Source organism: Papaver somniferum, chromosome 9 (genome assembly GCF_003573695.1).
Source record: "Papaver somniferum cultivar HN1 chromosome 9, ASM357369v1, whole genome shotgun sequence".
In the NCBI taxonomy this organism is placed as follows: Eukaryota; Viridiplantae; Streptophyta; class Magnoliopsida; order Ranunculales; family Papaveraceae; genus Papaver; species Papaver somniferum.
The window spans coordinates 155,770,347-155,783,288 of NC_039366.1; the positions used below are offsets into that span (position 1 = coordinate 155,770,347).

The window sequence follows — 12,942 nt, forward strand, 5'->3', positions numbered from 1 at the left end:
CGAGGGTTTAGAAGGCTAATTGGAGGTGGGTTTGTCACTAATTAAGAGAAGGTTGAAGTTTTTATTAGAAGCTGGAAGTCGGGGTTTTGAATTTGAAGATGAGAATGATGTTCTTCCCCAAATTGGGAATTAGGGTTTCTGGATTTCAATTTGGGTTTGTGTGGAATTGATGATGATATTGAGTTGGTGATAACTGAAGAACGAAGGGGTTGATGTTGCGCTGATTATGCAAACTTGTACCGATGAAAAATCAAAATGAAATGGTAATTTGGGGTTTCTTTGATTTAGACCCGACGACTTATGTGAATTTGGTTAAGAGTTGATGAATCTTATTTGGTTGTATGTGCTGGTCCTGCAAGCAAGGAACCAATGAAATGTATGAGATGAGTATTATGATTGGGATTTGAATCGTGCTTAGCTAGACACAGTTTTGGATCTGTGCAACAGGGTTGTCGAAGATTGGCAGGTGAACCTGTAATTAGATTGGCAGGACGAAGATGATGGTGATAACGTTGTTGAAATCAGAAACGCAGATTGGATCTGAGACAGAGTTTTAAGGGAATTGAATCTGGAGAATCGAAGATAAGGTGGTGCTGTTACTGCTTCATGGGTTCAAGGATTTGTATTGCAGGCTTAAAAGATGGTTGCAATGGAATTATGGGATTTTTATTTGGCAGAAAAGGGTGAAACTGGTGTTGATGAAGGAATATAGGCTTGCAGTGGCTTTGTACAAGTATGGCTGGAAGAAGATCTGTTGCCGTTTGAAACAAAGATGGTTGAAATGGTTTGGTTAGATTGCAGCTGTGGGCTGAGTTGTTTCCATGATTAGATGTATGTCTAAGATACAGGGCTGGTACAACAGGTGTTTTTGTTGAAGCTGGTTTGCAGTGGAGATTATGTTATTGTTGAAGCTGGTTTGCAGGTGTTTTTGTGGCTGTGGCAGAGTGCAGTTGGCAATGGTTGTGAAAGAAGCACAGTTAAGAGCATGACAAGGAGTTGTTGCTGCTAAAGTTAGCAGCTTTGTGCGATTAACTGGTGGTAATGAGAGGGCTCTCAACTGTAGAATCAGGTGGAGAGCAGGAGCAGTTGGTGGCAGCTGAGCTGCAAATGGTTTATGGAAATCTAAAATGGCAGCTCAGCTTAGTTGAATTTCTGGTGTAAATCTGAAATTGGGTTTTACATGGATTGATTTTGAATTGAAGGAGATTGGGCCAACTAATGGAACTGTGAATGGTGATATGTACAAATTTTTCCCGTGACATGATTCCCACGTAATCAGTCCACATGGCATATCCGAGCCCACGTAAGCAATCCACATGGCATATCTGAACCCACGTGTACAATTTTCATGTTGATTTAACTGAGTGATATAACATTAAATCAGTGATACAAAGAACTTTTAGGTCTTTTTAGTTACACCTAACGGTGCTAACTTTTCATTCAAAACTTGACTATTCTAGCAATAAATGAAAAAAGTGACCTAGATTTGAAAAGCACAAAAAAACAGTCCTACTTTATAAAAAGCCCCGAAAGAAACAAGAATACCTTAAATCCTTCTCTCTCGAAAACCTAACCATCTCTGCAACTTTTTCTTCGATCTCTTTCTTATGGCGGCCTTAAACCGTCTATTGAGAACCAGGGGATTATTATCATCATCACCATTTACATCTACGGCTTGTAGAAGTTATTCCTCACCAGCTGCAGAAAGTGAGCGTAAATTCTCATTTGGTGGTAGTATTGGCAATAATAAAATCCCTCGTAAAGATCCAAGTGAAAGAGATGTTCAATGGGTATTCTTAGGTTGTCCAGGTGTTGGTAAAGGTACCTATGCAAGTCGTCTCTCTAATTTGCTTGGTGTTCCTCATATAGCTACTGGTGATCTTGTCCGTGATGAACTTTCTTCCAAAGGCCCTCTTTCTCAAAAGGTACCAAGTAAGATCTATGTATGAACAAATACAACTTAAGAGACAAATTTATGACACCAATTTCTCATTTGGAAACAGAATAGAAAATTTTTATCTTCTGCTAACGCTTATGAAGCTTGTCATTTTTTCAATATAAATCTTCAATTTTGTTTATGAGAACTTCATGAGGAACATAACACTTTTTCAATTTACAACTGATACAAAGGTGTTTTTCAAGTACCCATGTATGTATATTAGATTAGTACAAACGCAAACCCACTTTATCTTCCTCCTTGTACTTGAACATGCATCAACCAATCTTATGGAGGATGGAAAAAGAATTACACTTTCTATCTACTTACGAATTAATTGTTAAAAACTGTTAGATGGATTTATGACAAGTTTATTGTTTGAGATTTGGATGGCCCTAGCCTAGGGTTTGACAAGTAGATATAATTGTTGCATAAGTACTAAGATGAAGGGGTCCAGGGGATTGCGGTTGCATTCTATGCATAAGGGAAGAAAATATTGGCGTGGTCACTTGTTACTTGTGAAATCCTTAGAGAGTTCTTTCTCATTAAATCCTCCTCAATAATTTTTTTTTATAACTTTTATACTAGGCAGTGTAACTATGTAGTTTCCAAAAAATGAAAGTAGTATGTTAAAGAATTCGGTGTCATCTTTATTTGTTATGCTGATTTATTGTTTTCCTTTGTAGCTTGCCGCGATTGTGAATCAGGGGAAATTGGTGTCAGATGAGATTATCATAAGCTTATTGTCAAAGAGGCTTGAAGCTCAAGAGGCCAAGGGCGAATCAGGATTCATCCTTGATGGTTTTCCACGAACCATCAGACAAGCTGTAAGAACCTTTCTAGAGTCGGGGCATCCCAAAATGGAGTTGTAATCTGCTGATTGTTACCTCCTATCCTAATACTGATTCTTTCTTATTAGGAAATATTGGAGGGAGTTACCGACGTTGATTTGGTGGTTAACCTAAAGCTTCGAGAAGATATATTAGTTGAGAAATGCTTGGGAAGAAGGATCTGCAACCAGTGTGGTAAAAACTTTAATATTGCCAATATTAACGTCAAGGCTGAGAATGGGAACCCTGGAATATACATGGCTCCACTTCCTCCCCCAGCTGGTTGTGAATCCAAGCTCATTACACGGGCTGATGATACTGAAGAAGTTGTAAAACAGCGGCTTCGAATATACAATGAACTGGTATGTTCATCACACCATGTCACAAATCTTCAGTAAATCATCATTGTTTGTGGTAATTGATTGTGGTGGCAAGGTACAAGATTTCCTGGATTTAAAAAAAAATAAATTGTTTTGTGATTCTAATCTAGAGTACTCTTGATTTTTAAAATGGTTGTTGATAGCTATTACTCGTGAGATTTATTTCTAGTTGCGTCCTCATCCATTATTTTACCATTGATACTTGGGGTTTTCATCTGGATATAATTGTTAACAAGATATGACCTAAATAGTGATCGTCTATGGTCCTGCAGAGTCAACCTGTGGAAGGTTTCTACCGTAGCAGAGGGATGTTAATGGAGTTTGATCTACCCGGAGGAATCCCAGAATCATGGCCAAAGCTTCTGCATGCACTGAACCTTGACCAAGAGGAGAAGCAGTCTGTAGCTGCATAAATTTATTGAATTGAAGTAATTCAGTAGATTTTGGGAAGAGTTTGTCATTTTTAGCATGTGTCAAAATCTACATATGCAATAATTATTGATAAAGAAAAACATCAATTATATTATTTATTGTTCTACAATAAAAACACTGAACTCTTGGAAAATATTGTTGAGGCATCAGACATCAGCTGTGAAGCATGGGTAGGCTTTTTTGTAAGGGGTGAGTTTTTGTAATTTCAAGTGTAACGGGCGATGCACCATTTTTGTTTTTTGTACCTTGAATGATGATTCTTTACCAGCCCCATCTTCTCCATATGTGCTTTGACAGTTTTGTTACCCTTGGCCTCATTTTGTATGATATAAGTATAAGCTAGATATGGATCAAAAAGTCATTCCCAAGAAGAAAACTAAGAAACACAAAAAAATTCTTTCTGTTCTTCCTTTTTATTTACTCATCTTCCCTCAATTCCACTGTCGTAAATGCGTTCCAGAATGTTTTTGGTATTAAAACGATTTCTGAGTCAAAAGATATCTTTACATTTCTGAAATTACAGCTTGTTTAGGTACTAGTAAACTTATATTCCTTGGACTTTGCATTATACCAAATAAATAACCTCGACAGTATTACTCATCCAACATCTTAAAGCTCCCTAAAGTGGTAATTCCGAAACAAAAATGTGATACATGCAGTTCAGGTAGAGACACTGTTATTCTTGCAGCGCGAGGGGCACGGTTGGTCTCCAAACAGTTCCATCAGGGCTATCCATGAGTGCAATTCCCAAAGCAGCTAATTCTTTTCTTATAGCATCCGAATTGTCATATTCTTTATTTTCCCTTGCTGAATTTCTTGCATTGATTTTTTGCTGAACATCATCTTCTGTCAATGCTGCTCTCTTTAGTGCTTTTTCTCTCAACTGCTGCAAAACCTGCAAAGATTAAAAAGAAACTCTAGTAAGAAAGAATGAACACTTTCTTAATTAGGGCCGTGTTTCGATAACATAGGAAATTCGTACACAAATATTGTTACACATTAGGATTTTGTTGAATACCCGAGAACTGATTATCTCCGACTTGAATCCATACATTTGAGTACTGGAACTGATAACTGATTTATTAAAATAGATTCTGGTTTCGCAGAGTTTGATTGCCAAATTGAATAACGAGGCTATAAAGCCCCTAATTAAATATTAACATCTAAATTAAGTTTTAACCAAAATTTCAGCCTAATATACCTCCGAATAACTTGCAGGCATCAATCCGAGAACAGCTAAAACACTCCTGATTTCCTTTTCTAAAGCTGAGAGTGATTCAATCCGTTTTTGCCGCTTCTTTCCCTTGAAAAACTAGACAGAAGAGTGGATAGATGAAAAATAAATAAATCTGAGATTCAATCAAAAATAGATCACCAAATACATACTTTGCGAGTATGCAGGAGATCATTCATGTATTTCAATGGATCGTAGAGGGCAGCCAAGACAACAGGAGTGTGGAGATCATCGGACATAGAATTCTTGAAATAGTTACGGAATTTGTCAATGCAACTTGCAGTATCATCTGGAATGGGGTTTGTCTGGCTTGTATAGGCTGTTGCCTCATGAGTGCTTCGGAGTCGTGCAGTGTCTGTTACCATCCAGATATCATGAATAATTATAGGTAACATACCAAGTGCATCACAAAAACTTCAGATTGAAAGAGAGCTCTCGGGAAGCATGCTTATCATTTATATCAGTAGGTTAAAAAAATATAATACAACTTATCGGATTACAAGATCAGGTACAAAAGAACATCCTTCACACTTTTGATCTTTTAAGTAACCCCAAACCCACTCTTATTTGACATGATCTAATGGAAAGTGCTCACAATTGGTAGAAGAGATATTGCTCCTGACCAAGAGACTACGAAGACATGAACACTTAACATTAACCTTAACGTTCTTGCTGTGTTTTACTAAAACTCCACAAAATGCATCACTGCATGAGCATCTACTAACCTGACACTGTTCAAGGGTAGCCTATAATTGAAGATATATGAATTTTCTTGGAAAAAACGAGGTAAAATAGCTAGAAATCCTAAGACAGCACAACCACAGGACTGCCGTGACATGGCATTCAAAACAAAAAGAAAAAATTTCAAAGAGAATTAAACACGCATGACTTACAAGAATTAAACTCTAACAAAATGCTTAGTTTAGTTTAGTTAACATGTTAAATCAGCAAGTCCTTATAATAATCATACTCGAACAACGCTTTTCCAGATGATTAACGAGCCTAATTTTGTAGAAATCATATGGAATAAGAAAAACAAAACCTTTTAATTATATGAAGTACCCGGTCTGATCGTACGTTTCTTGCTGGGTTCATATCATATGTACTGAATAATACCCAATGAACATTAAACATCATCTGAAAAGCTTTAGCAATTGGAAGTGTAGGCATATGAATAGGGAATGCAATAAACCAGCTTACATGTTGACAAAACATGCTAGGAAATTTTTGTTATCTAAAACTTGGTCTCAATTCCTCCAAAGTTTATCCTAAACAAAGTTACGGTGGAACACTCTTATGTACGGATAACACATATTCTTGGATAAAATTCTCCCTTTTGGATCAACTAAAAAAACATAACAATATCCAAGAATCTAAACCATCAGGATTAGGAACTTATTGGTTCTTACTGGATACACCATGAATATTTGCAACATTAATGGTACAAAATTCTGACAAGTTCTTTGTAATTTGCGAGTTTATTACATAAAACCATTATACCGAATCTTCTAAGATGTGAACCAGATCAATGACAAAGATTATGTGATGTAAAATGCACTTTACACTGAGTCCACACACATCACTTTGAAAATCGTGACAGCTCTTAGTATTTTGTTCTTTGAATTTAGATTCTTTTTCTTGTTAGGATAGAAGAAGTAGTTTCTACTTCTACATAACCACCCCTTCATAATGCTTCAATCGTAAAAAGAACAAGTGGATTATCTTAAAGAAATAAGTCAAATAACACATCTGCTTAAGGTAGTAAATCCCATGATCAGTTTTTAACTTTTTATACTAAGGTGTCCATGTTTGAGAGACTAATGGTCATGGAGTTACCTGGTATATGTAGAAAGCTCGGTCGGAGGCACTTTCAAGAAGCGTATCCGAGTAATTAATTGGAGATCGGTAATGTGTCCCCATCAAGAAAATCCTCAAAGCAAGTGGATGGTAGAGATCTATTACCTAACCAAGATCATTAAGTCAAAAAGTCCATTAATTGCCATCTAAAGCTCGGTTAGATGAAAACTAAACCACTCACATCCTGAGACCCAAATTCAATCAGAGTACAGGAAATAAATGGTTGAAGTTCCAAATTACCTCCCGAATTGTGAAGAAATTCCCCAGTGACTTGGACATTTTCTCAGAATCAACAGTAACAAAACCATTGTGCGTCCAGTAACTTATATTGCTCTTGTCACAGGCAGCACAACTCTGAGCAATTTCATTTTCGTGGTGGGGGAATACAAGGTCCATCCCTCCACCATGAATATCAAAAGTATGGCCCAAATATGCAGCACTCATCGCACTGCACTCGATATGCCATCCTGGTCTTCCAGGGCCCCATGGACTCTCCCAAAACGGCTCACCTTCTTTCGCAGACTACAAATAATAGACGGAGGATCTTATTAAGTATGTTCTGTATAGATAAGAACATCCACTTTTAAGAACTTCACAAGTACAGAAATTCCTTCGTTGAAGAGGAAATAGTAATAACTTCTTTAAACTGAAGCTAAACAGAAGCAATTCATTTAAACAGGTCAAGTTGCAGAACCGATGATTGTTACTCTATTATCCAACTGCAGCAGTAAATAATATAAGGTGCATTGCCCATATGGAACTCTTAGGCCACAGGAAATCATAAATGTTTCAGACCATCTTGGAATTACTTCCGTATGCTGAAATAAATTTAGTGTTTATGTTCATGTTACATAGCTAATAACAGCATTAACTTCTTGCTGAAGTTAAACGGTAACTATTCATGTCAACTGAACGAGCTAGTGCTTCCAACGACTGATGTGACCAATACATGTGACCGTTACTCTTCTTCCAACTGAAGCAGGAAGCAAGATGAGGTACTATTCTTAGTAAAGAACTCCTGGCCGCAAGTAATCATAGATCTCTTTCACAATCTTGGATTTGCTTCCAAGATAACTTAAATATCGAGTATCTAATTCTAAAAGGCGGTTTACTGATAACAAAATTGAGAAGATAAATAAATAGGCAAGATTAAACTAGAGTTAATTTTTAGGTTGAATACCTAATTACTGTTCCATATACTCACTTTCCACAAAGCGAAGTCCGCAGGATTTTTCTTTCTTGAGTCAACAGCAACTCGTTCGCCTGCTCTATTATCCTCTAGTTTCCTCCCCGATAGTTGTCCATAGTTTGGGAATTGCTCTACAGAAAAGTATACGTCCCCATCAACTCTATAGGCACAACCATTATCAAGAATCTGTTGAAAAACAAATTGAATCCAAGTCAAAGTCATATCTGCCTTTCCTTCTCTCGACACTATCATCATTATGAACATGGAGATTAATGGTATCATTGCAATAGGATGAACAAGCCAGCACAAAGATTAATGAACATGGAGGGTAAAGCAATTTGAATAAAACAGAGTCCAAAGTCAGTAATACTAACTTCTACGGATAATTATAGTCAATTGTTCACCTTATGGAATGTTCAGAATGGATGAGTAGACTTTATATGGGCTACAGAAACAGTTCTCAACAATTGGTTCTTATTTTTGAGCTAATTTCAACAAATGCTGAAACCTGATCAACCTTGTGGTTGTGGTTGGGACAACTTGACAAAAGATTTGGAGGCACTCTCTAATCCTCTAATTCCTAGACAGAGCTGGTCGAAATTTGCTCCAGCACCTGCCTTACTTAAGTACAGCATGGCAGACAAATAACTGCACGTACGTAATCATGTAAAAAATAAAACCCTGACTGGCACAGTGTAATCCAATGCACAGAGGTCATAGATGACTCTGTAAATGAGAGATAAATAACATACCTTCTTAATCATATCAATGATTTGGACCATGTGATCCGAGACATACGGTTCCATGGTAGGGGGTAGACAGTGAAGATACTCCATATCACAATGAAATTCATCACAGTAACGTCTGCTTAATCTCAACGGATCTTCTCCCAATTCATTTGCTCTAGCAATTATCTGCAGAATCATGAAGTAGAACTCAGATTCTGCCATACATATGTACGGAAGCAGACAGTATATATGTACTACAGCAAAACAACAGTAGAGTCATTCAAATGTGAAGAGGAATATTGAATTCGTAGATAGCTGTCAGTTTGTAACGCTTAATATTGAATCTGCATGCTTTGTAATTAGAATGCAATCATGTATCAAATGAAAGATGTGCTATGTATGACAACACTCGGTTACTGCACCGCTGCATACGCCTGACCATCAAAATACAAACTTGGTGCAAATATTGGTATGGAGACCCTATATTGACATGAGACACATGCATCCAGGGAGTTATCAGCAATGCTCTGTCGGAATAGTGGAAGCCCCAGAATGGGACAATACAACTCTTTGAAAGCCACATCCGAATGCGCTAACTATGTATATGACGCCGAAAAAAGACCGATTTGATATCACCCTTTAATTCGAAATAGCAAAAGCAATGTCTCCTTGCATATTATGGATTCCAAACACTCATGATCCGTATGTGAATGAGTCGAATTACTTATCCCTTGGTCTATTAGTGAACTATCTCTCCAGGGATTGTGAAAGATGCTCCACTAGAAATATTCTTGCTTCGACTCATATTCCCCAAAAAGTAGATCCCCCTCTAATAGCTCCGAATAAATTAAATACATGCATTAAGATACGGAGGCTTCTTATTTCACGAATGGCCCATAATGCTGCATCTCTTCCAACCAAAGCATCTAGCATCTTCCACATTGACACCTTGGGGTTGTGTATGTCATTGTCCGGAACAGAGACAGATGGGGAAATGATGTCTTGGAATGGAGTCATTTTAGTGTAACTGATTACGATGTACCAGAAAACATCTTGGAGATGCCATACTTCTGTTCTGGTATAGCAAAGTTATGTTTCTGACTCAGAAGGTAATAGAGGGAACTGAATGTAGTCATCCCTACTGGTAGGACTTGTATTGGTGTACCGTGTACCTACCCTCAAAGCATGATAGGTTGTTAGATCCTGTACCAGCAGGTATGCATGAATATGGTACTGAAAAGGCCGCATAATCTTTGCGTGCAGCCTCTTTCACATATCCTATGATGTTACAGAATTTTAGAGAATTCACATTAAGGTAACAACGCGGGAAATCCAATTCTCCAATTCTGGCTAACAACCATACCCTTTTTCTTCGTTTAAGGGGCGGGAAGAAGACTCTACTCCCCACCATTGGCTCAGTGGCAACAATACTCGGATCTTTCCTTGTAGCTTTATTTTTCATTGCTCACTAAAGTTGCTACAAAAATAGCTATTTAAAATTGTTATCTGTACTTTGTTATTCTTATTTTCCTAGCTTTGAGCCATGTGTTGTATTTTTAACAGCAAAACTGGGTTGAGTACGTGATGGTGAACTTATGATATCCATAACAGACTAGAATCAGAGAACAACTTTGTGTGTACATAAGAGATTTCCCTCACAAAGTTTGGTTCAATCTTTTAAGAATCAAAACCACTATGTCATCAAAAATATAATAGTATGAACTTTAAAAAACATAATACTACCCATTAAATGAAAAGAAGCATAGGACTGATGGCTCACCTTGTCATCTACGTCCGTGAAGTTGCGTACATAACAGACTTCATACTCTAAGTATCTTAGATATCTGCCTAGTTCCCAAACAAAGTAACAAAAACAAAACCCAATTAGTTCTATAATCCTGTGAGAATAGATCTTCTCCATAAGAAATTGTTAGCCGCAGAACTGGTATCAAACAACCAATTGCATATCAAGGAAATCTACAGAAGCTCGCAAAGAGAGTATTCATGTTTTGAATCTATTAAAGCTGAGAAGGAAATATGTCCTTTGTAGTAAAACTAGTCAAACAGAGGCAAAGTAAATAAATAGTAACAATAGTGAAAAAGTCTCAGAAAAGATCTAATAGACTAATAACTGCCAAGCTCCCAAGACTAAACTTGGAATCAAACAGGATTCAAAGGGAACACTGACCTGAAAAGCACATCAAAAGAGACATAGACACGAGCATGACCAATGTGACTGAGATCGTAAGAAGTGACACCACAAACGTACATCCCGACTTGACCAGGAACCTTGGGTTTAAAGAGCTCCTTCTGTCTAGTCATGGTGTTGTATATCCAGAGGTCTGACTTGGGAACATCTTGTTTCGGACTGTTGTTGCTACTAATAGAGGCTTGATTAGGGGGAGAGAGAGAACTGATACACCGGTGGAAGATGAAACTACTGTTCTTCTTTCTGAATAAAAGTCTCTCGCTGAAAGATCTTTCACCGGTATATCTACAAAGGTAGTTCTGAAGTGCAATTCTTTTTTTTGAACCAAAAACTGGAATTGAATTTAAAGAAAGCACAGGTCTGTAACACTTAAGTAGTACTGCCATTTTTCAATACCCCTTTATTTTCTTGTCCGGTCTTTCTTCAGCACTATAGGTATGGAACACGTGATGCACATGTATTTAATAAACTTTCTTTCTTCTTCTCCTTGTAGTGGAGTCTAAGCCCTAAATCGTGGGTACAGTGCTACTTGTCTCTCATGGAGTGGAGCTTGTTGCCGTTGCTCTTAACCCGCAGATCATAGAGTTAGTTCCATTCTGCTATATGTGACCTGCAACCAATAAATGAATTCATTATTCACTGACGAACCTAAACCTATACCAAAGAAGAAAAAAAGGGGAAAATAGTACAGAACAGTAATAAAAAATGGGATGCTGATCTTAATCTGAAAAGGCAAACATGGAAGGAAGTTGGCGTACCGCCGCAGGCATGTGGAGCTAATTACCTTTGAAAAATTTATAAAACGACCAAGTATGAGTTGACTTTATAATAAGCTTATGTTATCCCGCATGAATGAACAAACCCACCTTGATATAGTAAAATACAGAGTTCATGATTCTTACAACTATTGTGTGCTCTAGTCTCAGGAGAAATACATAAACAAACAAAACCATTTCAATGTATGAGGAATGAGGTAGTAGACCCCAGCTCTAAACTGAAAGCCAATCCATATATAGAGGTTAAGCCATGAATCTATTTACATATTTCTTTAATTTGTTTGGAGATAGACATTGTTGAGCTACACTGTACTACTATTGTCATATCTACAATAACAAAAATGCCGAAATGGTTTAAGGGAATCTTAAATCATTAATTACAGAAAAAACCTATATTTATTTATATTTGCTAAGAAGCTGTTCTTATGTATCTCTCATGTATCATCCTAGGTATGCATCGAGCATTATGTATTTCGTAATAATGTACGGGGTTCTGGCAATATTTCAAACACCCTTTGTGCCACTTGAAGATATTTATATAACAGTTCAAGGATAACAAAAATCGATGGAGTAAACACAGATGTAAATCAAATAAAACATGATAAACTAAATCAAATAAGCTTGTGTAGAATCATTGTTACCTGTTAGACGAAATGGAGAGTAGTGAGAGAGGATAACTTGGAAAGAGGTGAAAGGATAGCAAGGAAAAAAGAAAAAAGAATATCTAAATGTAGGAAATACCATTAGGTCCTAGAAATAATATACTATTAGACAGAGTCTAGTCCAGTCGACCCAGTCAACTGTCTGTTTGGTCCTTTTTGGTAAAATATATCATAGTTTGGTCCTAAAAATTATGGCTTGGTCCTAGGATGATGTAAATGTCATTATGTTGTGGCAGAAATCCCATTTTGGGGCCACATATATAGACAAAATCTCTAAAAAAATATCTCATTCTTAGATTTACATTCTCTCTCCTCTTTATTTTCAGATTTGTTTTCTCTCTCCTAATTTTTTCAGATCTAGTTTATCTGTTCTTGATTTTCTTTCTCCGTTTTTACTGCTGGTGTTTGATTTTGATGAAGATGATGGTGTTGAAGATGAAGATGACGAAGAATCATATAAAGATTATGAAAACGACGAAGATGAAGATGTGTTTTTGATTTCTTTGCTACTGTTGAAAACGAAGATGAAGATGAAGATGCGTTTTTGATGTTTCTGTTGGTGTTGAAGACGAAGATGATGAGATATTTGTCATGGATGATGTAAATTTTTTCAGATCTAGTTTCTCTGTTCTTGATTTTCTTTCTCCGTTTTTACTGCTGGTGTTTGATTTTGATGAAGATGATGGTGTTGAAGATGAAGATGAAGATG

The 12,942-nt window shown here is 36.9% G+C and overlaps 1 protein-coding gene and 1 pseudogene across 1 annotated transcript; one reads left to right on the forward strand and one right to left on the reverse strand.

Annotated features, from left to right (window-relative positions):
* The first annotated feature begins 1,523 nt into the window (after positions 1–1,523).
* On the forward strand, positions 1,524–3,860 carry LOC113307960 (probable adenylate kinase 1, chloroplastic). The gene is made up of 4 exons (XM_026556429.1): positions 1,524–1,925; positions 2,623–2,763; positions 2,856–3,128; positions 3,419–3,860. Exons 1-4 carry the CDS (start codon positions 1,608–1,610, stop codon positions 3,557–3,559), a joined length of 873 nt encoding a protein of 290 aa, XP_026412214.1. The 5' UTR covers positions 1,524–1,607; the 3' UTR covers positions 3,560–3,860.
* Positions 3,861–4,121: 261 nt separating this feature from the next.
* LOC113307959 lies at positions 4,122–12,303 on the reverse strand (annotated as a pseudogene).
* Positions 12,304–12,942: the final 639 nt, after the last annotated feature.